This window comes from Castanea sativa, chromosome 9, assembly GCF_040712315.1.
Source record: "Castanea sativa cultivar Marrone di Chiusa Pesio chromosome 9, ASM4071231v1".
NCBI lineage: Eukaryota > Viridiplantae > Streptophyta > Magnoliopsida > Fagales > Fagaceae > Castanea > Castanea sativa.
The window spans coordinates 21,229,936-21,238,159 of NC_134021.1; the positions used below are offsets into that span (position 1 = coordinate 21,229,936).

At 33.5% G+C, this 8,224-nt stretch overlaps 1 protein-coding gene across 1 annotated transcript; it reads right to left on the reverse strand.

Moving 5' to 3' along the window:
• Positions 1–1,586: 1,586 nt before the first annotated feature.
• LOC142608899 (uncharacterized) lies at positions 1,587–7,705 on the reverse strand. The gene is made up of 11 exons (XM_075780556.1): positions 7,504–7,705; positions 7,318–7,386; positions 6,212–7,113; positions 5,936–6,119; positions 5,545–5,836; positions 4,999–5,116; positions 2,833–4,570; positions 2,509–2,642; positions 2,296–2,415; positions 1,779–1,843; positions 1,587–1,662 (listed from the first exon to the last, which is right to left on the reverse strand). The coding sequence occupies exons 1-11, from the start codon at positions 7,703–7,705 to the stop codon at positions 1,587–1,589; spliced, it is 3,900 nt and encodes a 1,299-aa protein (XP_075636671.1).
• Between the last annotated feature and the right edge of the window lie 519 nt (positions 7,706–8,224).

The following is an 8,224-nucleotide window of genomic DNA, read 5'->3' on the forward strand; positions in this document are numbered from 1 at the left end:
TTGAAATTTCTCTTATATTGCATGAGCTTCAACCATATGGTTTAATTTTTTTTTGGTGAACCTAAGTTAAAGGCATAGTGCTTAAATTTTGCAAAAATTACTACATTATAAATGACATTTATAGTTTCTTTAAGTATACTAGTCTCATCACACGTGCTTCGCGCATGCGATGAGACTTTTCTTTTTTAGTGGTCCTATTTTGTAAAAAAAAACTGTATTTAATTATTTTATATATATATGATTTTTATTTTAAAATTTTAATTTATAAATGAATAAATCAATTTAAAAATTAATAGAAGAGTGGTCCTATTTTTTAGGCAATATTTTAGTGGGAGTTGGAGTTGCATTGTTATCGGATTGTCCTTTAGTTTTGTCTCTACTTAAACATAAGACTGTAGGGGCATCTTTGAACTAAAAAAAATAAGTTTTTACCAGATTGTCTTTTAGTTTTGTCTCTATTTAGACATAAGACTGTAGGGGCATTTTTGAACTAAAAAAATAGGAATCCAAATAGGGGAAGCCCCTTAAATAGTAGTACTAGCCTCTGAGCACGCGCTCACGCGCGTGCTCAGAGGCTCTTCTATTTTTTGGGTAAGGGTTAATGTAGAGCATTTATTATAATTTGGAATTACTACTTTTTTCAATCACCAAAAAAAACCTAGAGGTGTGATGAAAAATTATTTCACCACACATAATACTCATTTTTATCATAAGATTGTTTGCAATTTGTTGAACTCCAAAATCAACTTTATAACCAACTACCCTCTGAGCACGCGCGTGAGGCTCTTCTATTTTTTGGGTAAGGATTAATTTAGAGTATTTATTATAATTTGAAATTACTACACTTTTCAATCACAGAAAAAAACCTAGGGATGTGATGAGTATTATGTGTGGTAAAATAATTTTTCATCACACCCCTAGGTTTTTTTTGGTGATTGAAAAAAGTAGTAATTCCAAATTATAATAAATGCTCTAAATTAATCCTTACCCAAAAAATAGAAGAGCCTCAGGCGCGTGCTCAGAGGGTAGTTGGTTATAAAGTTGATTTCAGAATTCAACAAATTGCAAACAATCTTATGATAAAAATGAGTATTATGTGTGGTGAAATAATTTTTCATCACACCTCTAGGTTTTTTTTTGGTGATTGAAAAAAGTAGTAATTCCAAATTATAATAAATGCTCTACATTAACCCTTACCCAAAAAATAGAAGAGCCTCTAAGCACGTGCGTGAGCGCGTACTCAGAGGCTAGTATTCCGTAACTATTATCCATTTTTGCCAATTTTATTTATGCAGTAATCAACATGTTATTGATTGGAAGATGATGCAATAATTTAGTATTAACTTTTAGGGGAGGAAAAAAAGATCCTCTGAATAAATCTTATAAATAATGCATATATTGAAAATGCATAGTAAAATTGTAACAATAAAACTACTTATAAAATACATGCGATGACCTTTACAAAAGCAATTATGAAGAAGTTGATGGATCAATGTAGAAAACTGAAATATTTACATTAGGTAAAACTGTAAAATAATGCACTACATCTGAAACATGAATATGTGAACTTATTAATATTATGCCGGCTACGGTGGAGAAGTTGGTGGAGCAATGCTATTTGTTCCACATTCTAATTGCTTTCCAGCAGCATTTGCCATGAACCTATGATACAAAATGTGTTAGTTTGTGTTATTAATAGAGACTTTAAAACGTACATAATAATAATAAGCACAATAGATATCTAGTATAAACTTGTAAAATGAAATATTTGAACTGACCTTGTGATGATATTGCATAGCTCCATGTATGTGAAATGGTCTACTTCAGCTTGGGACTTGAAGAACTATCATTTAATTACCAAAAAATTTTTAAAAAAATTATATAAAAACTATGTAATTAAGTTTTTTTTTTTTTAAAGTAGACGTGGTAATGATTTGTACCTGCTTTATTATCGCATCGTCCTTGACTCTCATTTTCAGTTTTTCTTTACTATTTTGGGTCTTGAAAATTGCAACATCCTTGGTTTTTTTTCTTCGTATCTTTTTTTTCTCCTAGATGTTGGAAACCACATTGTCCTTAATTTTCATTCTCCGTTTGTCTCTGTTGGCATGAGTGTTAGAGATCACATCGTCCTTAATTTTTCCTTTGTCTTTTTTCTTATGGATGTTGCGCACCTCATTGCTCTTCTTGACATTGATTTGTTTTTTGTCTTTGTTCTTAGAACTTCAAAATGAAGGAAAAAATTGTTTGTATATTAAGACTATCAATTAGTTATTTTCCTATTTAAAAAAATACCGGAACAAACCTTTCCAATTTTTGTAACTCTAAAACTCGTTTCACTTCTTTCCAAAGCTCTTTCTTGTCAACTCGAATAGTGAATCCCCAACCAGGTGAATAAATTTCCAATTTGCGAACCTAACCCATACGCAGCATGACATTTTTAATATTAATTTTGATAAAACAATTGAAAGGGATGCTGATTAAAGATTTCATTAAAAAGAAATATACCTTGTTATCAATGGCCTCCATGTTTAATAATAATTGATCATCTTTCCAATTTTCCCAATGAGTAGTAGGAATAGCATGCACTCCATTACTTAGCATAGTGGACTCAATCCTCACATTTGAGTTGGGCATCCTTCCTGTTACCAATTAATTGTATACATAAAAAAGATCAAGAAATAAAATATTAAAACGTAGACCGCATAACCATTAAAATTTGTAAATTATTAAAATAAATTTATATGTAAGACAGTTCTTTCCAATTGTTAATTAATACCTATGAGGAAGAGAACAATACATCCTTATACACAATATTTCTTGTGTGAACACCTTCCTCCTCAGGTATTGTTCCTTTTTGCACCAATAGTTTTGTGGTGGATTGAGAGACTCCCCTTGTCAACGCCACATATAATTGGCCATGACTAAAAACATGATCAGGAAGATAAATTCCAACAGTTGGAATTATCTGACCTTGCGCTTTGTTTATTGTAAGTGCAAAGCTTAAACGTACAGGAAATTGTCGCCTGATCATTACAAATGGCAAGTGTACATTTTCTGTTGTCTTCAAAGGGATTCTTGGCAAGAAAACACGTGTACCCGCATATTGTCCAATCAAAATTTCAGCATCAATTACGTTGTTAAAACATCCATGGCATATCAATCTTGTACCATTACATAATCCGGCTTTTGGATCTATATTGCGCAGCAACATAATTGGAGCACCCTTTTTTAGCCTTAATATATGTGGTGGTAAACCCCCTGGAGATATAGAATTTAGGAATTCTTGTTGATATAGATGCTGTGCATCTCCTTCAACCTCATCAAAAGAATGTAACGTAAACTCATCTCCTGGGAACTGAGAAATTATCTTTGCATTAAGCTGTTCAACATCATCATTGATAGGTGTTAGCAAAGCCCTATCAACCATATACCTTGCATCATTGGCATGTTCTTGCAAATTTGGAAAAACTTGATCAATCAAGTTGTATATAGAATGCTGACCCTTCCATTGCATTGCCATTGAAGGGGGTAGTTTAATCAAATCATCCATTATAAATGGTTCATTCCCATCACCAATGCGTTTTATATACTCAGCAAACTCTTCATCGTTGATAGATCTCATATTCTGCTTCAAATGTAACACTTTGACATCTTTCCATAATGGGGACTTGACTATGCATGCATCAATCATTTTTGTCCTTGTACCCTTTGGAACAACCGGAAGTACTTGACGAAAATCTCCACCCAAAATTAGCACCTTCCCACCAAAAGGTAAATTTACTTCCATAATATCTTTAAATGTTCTATCTAAAGATTCGAGTGCATGTCGATTTACCATTGGGGCTTCATTCCAAATAATTATGGTGGCACGTCTAATAAGTTCAGCTAAGTCTGATTGTTTACTTATTGAGCAAGTAGATGAAGCATCGGGAGTTAAAGGAATCTTAAACCTGGAATGCGATGTTCTTCCACCAGGGAGTAATGTTGCTGCTATGCCAGATGTAGCTGTGGCAATTGCAATGTGACCTGCTTTTCTCAAGGTTGCCAATATTGTGCGATACAAAAATGTTTTCCCCGTTCCCCCTAGCCCATCAATGAAGAATATCATGCTTTCCTTACAATCAATAACTGTCATGATTTTCTCAAATGCAACTCTCTGGTTGTTATTCAACTTTTCAATTAAAGTGAGTTCTTCATCTACATTAGGAACAGTTAGCTCATCTTGAATGAGTCTGGGTACAACTGAATCATTGTCACATTCTCCAGTTGATATCGGCAAATCATACTCTGTAATGTGCTTTCCATGTTGCAAGAGTAACGCTCCTAAATCCTTGAGAAGTTTATTTGTACGATGTGTCTCTGTTGTAACAGATGTTGATGGATAATCTTCTACCATATATGGGTAAAACTCACTCCACAATTCTCTTACTCCAGTTGGTAGACAAAATACCAATATTGTTGCAAACAATCTTCTTAAAGCTGACGGCATTCGAATGTCTCTTGCCTCAAGCAGACACTGTCGTATGCTGTTATCATTCTCTAGTAAACCCCTTTGTTCAGCTGCTTGCTTAAAAGTTTGATAGATTATCCCATTAACAGTCAATAAATCATCAAATCCTGTTAGCCCTTTGACATGATTAAGAAGAACACGCAAATTGAACTTCTCTCCATCAAATGGTGAAACAGTATATATCCTGCCCACTACTTTTTTATGAGATCTTCTTCGTGTCCATATATTGTTTTATAATCCCAACAATAATGCTCAAGAAACTCTCTATATACATAATTTCGTGCATCATGATCAATCATATTCATATAAAAAAATTCAGTAAGCATTGTCTTTTTACTTCGCTCCAAAACATTAGCAATAGGTTCATGTGATCTAAAGCATTCCTGTTGTCTATCTGGAAGATGAATTTGCAAACGAAAAACGGCAGGGTACATTCGATACATAGGAAAAGAAAAGATCTTCCAACATGCCTCTGGAGCACATACCCATCTTGCATCAATGTACTGTTGGACCTCATCATAATTTGGGCCTGGCCTAACTTCCATAGAGACACGATCTGGGCCTTTATACACATATTTATATAAGTACTTTACACTCTTGATACTGTAACATATTTCAACATTAATATGACAATTATATTTCAGTAGTAACCAAGGATTATATGGAACAACCCAAGTGTTGTCTACCATAATCCTGCAATGATCATTCAGTGGCACGGGATTATTAGTATCATATCGTTTGTAAACAGGATATGAGTCATTGCCTTGGTATGTTTCTGGTGAGAAAGGCTTTGGGTATCCTTTTTTACATCGCCCATTTTTCATGCACGGTGATCTTGGATTTTGTACTCTACAAGGGCCATGTATCATATACTTCAGTACAACTTTATGTAACTGAGCTTGTTCCTCCTTACATGGTATTTCTACCTTAACAACCCGATCGTAATCATCTGGATTATGCAATTTATCATCTTCATTGAGAATTATAAGCATGTGTGCATGTGGTAAACCCCTTTTTTGGAACTCAAAGACCTGCACGTATACAATAACTCTTCCGAGAACCCCTTGACCACGATATCATCTTTCAATTCTTCAAATTTCGATTTGAAAACTCTTGCAAGCAAGTCTGGACGATCTTGTGCTGTTTGTGCAGGTAAAAGCTCATTTTGGATTTCTTCCCATCCTGGATTGCACGTCATTGTGATGAATAAATCTGGCTTCCCAAACTTTTGAACCAATGACATTGCATCTTGAAATCGTTGGATCATATCGCGTGGGCTTCCCACAAATGATGAAGGTAGAATGGTTCTATGTCCAACATTTCCTATATATATAAGATGAAAAAGTTGGGGCACTAATAAATATTGATACTAATTCGCCATTAATAAAGTAATGTAACTTTCAAATGTAAAGTTTACATTACCAGTATGACTCTCTCCTTCATTGAAAGCATCTTGTAGGCCTTGGTACAAATCTGCCCTAATAGAATCTTGATTGTGCTCAAACCACCTAAGCTTGTGTGTTTCAATTTTTACATAATTATCAACAACATACTGTTGGGAAAGGCGTCCTCCAAGCCAAATCATTGATAAAGCATCGTCGTGAATCTTCGACATTAGTAAAAATAGATGTATGTTTAGTTATTTTATAATGTAAGCAGCATTTCGAAGTAATAGATTGAAAATAATAAAACTGTTACCTGAAATATGTATGCATAATAATCGCGACATGACACTTTATTTCTATTAGCGTCACGTGTGTTGATATCCCATCCATATGTTCCAAATGGAAAAAGTATTGGGTACTGCAATGGATCATAAAATCCTGCTGTATCTTGAACATTGATCAAATTACCACCAAAGGTTTGAACCAAAATTTCTCTGCCACTTAAATGACTAGCTTCTTCTCCTCCTACAATAATAGCTGCCACTTGGGAAGCATTGGGAAGGCAATATTGAGGTTGGTTTAGAGGTTGTTCTTTAATGAGGAGTTTACACTGATGTAAATTTTGACTTCGAGATAATTGACGAAATTTCTCCACAAATGGATTGTGCATGTCTAAGATCCTTTGAATAAGTTGCACAATATCTTCATGAGCTTCTACAGATTGAGACATTCTGCGTTGTATTTCAAGATCGGTGTCATAGATATACAATTGTAGATGTCGCACACTTAGAGGTGTATGTGGTAAAAGACTACCAATTCTATGATAGATGGCACATTGGGCACGAAATGTATATATTCCTCGACTATTTGAGGCCACGCTTTCATCCACATGCACACCCATTGAGGTAAATGCAAACATGTTGTTGTAAAACCGTATATATTGCCTGAAATGTTTGCCCCGTGGTGTTTGCTCACAAATGAGTTCCATAAATTCAGGACAAATTGGTATATTGGGGAAGGATATTTTTCCATCCTTGCAACACATCGAGGATGTCTCTCGATGGAACAAACGGGCATTACAAAAGTGACATGTCTTTGGTTGTGGTAGTTGGTACCTAATGGTCTCTATACCTTCTTTAAAATCCTTTGCACAATTGTATCTGCCTCGCATACAATTTATTACATGTGCAGTACCATCAAATGTGTTGTCAACACCTAATTTTTATTTTGAGGAAAAAATTAGTGATAAACAGTGTTATGATAGTTGTGAAAGAAAATAATAAAATTGTACCAAATGTTATGTTGTGAAAAAAGCAAAATATTAATAATGTTTCGAATATGCAGCTTGATAACAAATAATAAAATTGATAATGATAAACATGTAAATTGAAATGAAAATGGTGACATTGAGTGACGAACCTTGTTCTCTATAGCCATCCTCATGATTTTGATCATTTATATTTTCAACTTCTTCAGTTCTCTCTACAGCTACAATGTAATTATAGAAAATGCTCAATTGGTGTAATTATATATAGAAAATTATGGTGAAAGCTTTATAGAAGGATATGAAAATGAAAATAAAAATGGTGGCGTTGAGTAATAAACCTTGTTCTCTGTAGGCATCCCCTTGGTTTTGCTCAACTAAAATGTGATCACCACCCAAAGTTTGTTGTCTTTGTCTTCCATAATTGGCACGACATCTTGCCAATCGAATATTTCTACTTTCATTGTCTTCTCTTTGTATTCTCAAGCGAGCATAATATCTCCATTGTTCTCGACGACATTCTATGTCATCGGTATCCACCATCGCTGTATTTTGCGAACTCATTCCTACATACAATTAAATAAAATTTATAGTGGTTGTTGCACATACATACACAATAATGAATAGATTTTTCCTTGTCACAAATAGTGTATTAAAACCTCAAAAAAGTGAACTAATTTTGAACAAAATAATCACATGTAAGAATTGTAATAATATGTGTAATTGTAATACATTTTTAGTAAAATAGGAGAAATAAGTTACACTTCTTAAAATTATTAAATTATTATTTAAGGTAGAAGTTTTGAGAATATATTTAAATTTAGGTAATGATTTGTAAGATCAATATGACGAAAATATTGTTTACAAAATGTTTACTTTATTTCACAAAATCATTAATTATCCATAAAAAAAATACATGGCTTGCATTTTTGGATTGAGATTTGGATGCTTCTACTAATTTTTACATTAGTGAGTATCTGATGAGTTTTAAACTGACAGACTATTATTATCAATACTTATGTTGTATTTTATGAGGTACGTAACATTTTCTATGGAATAGTA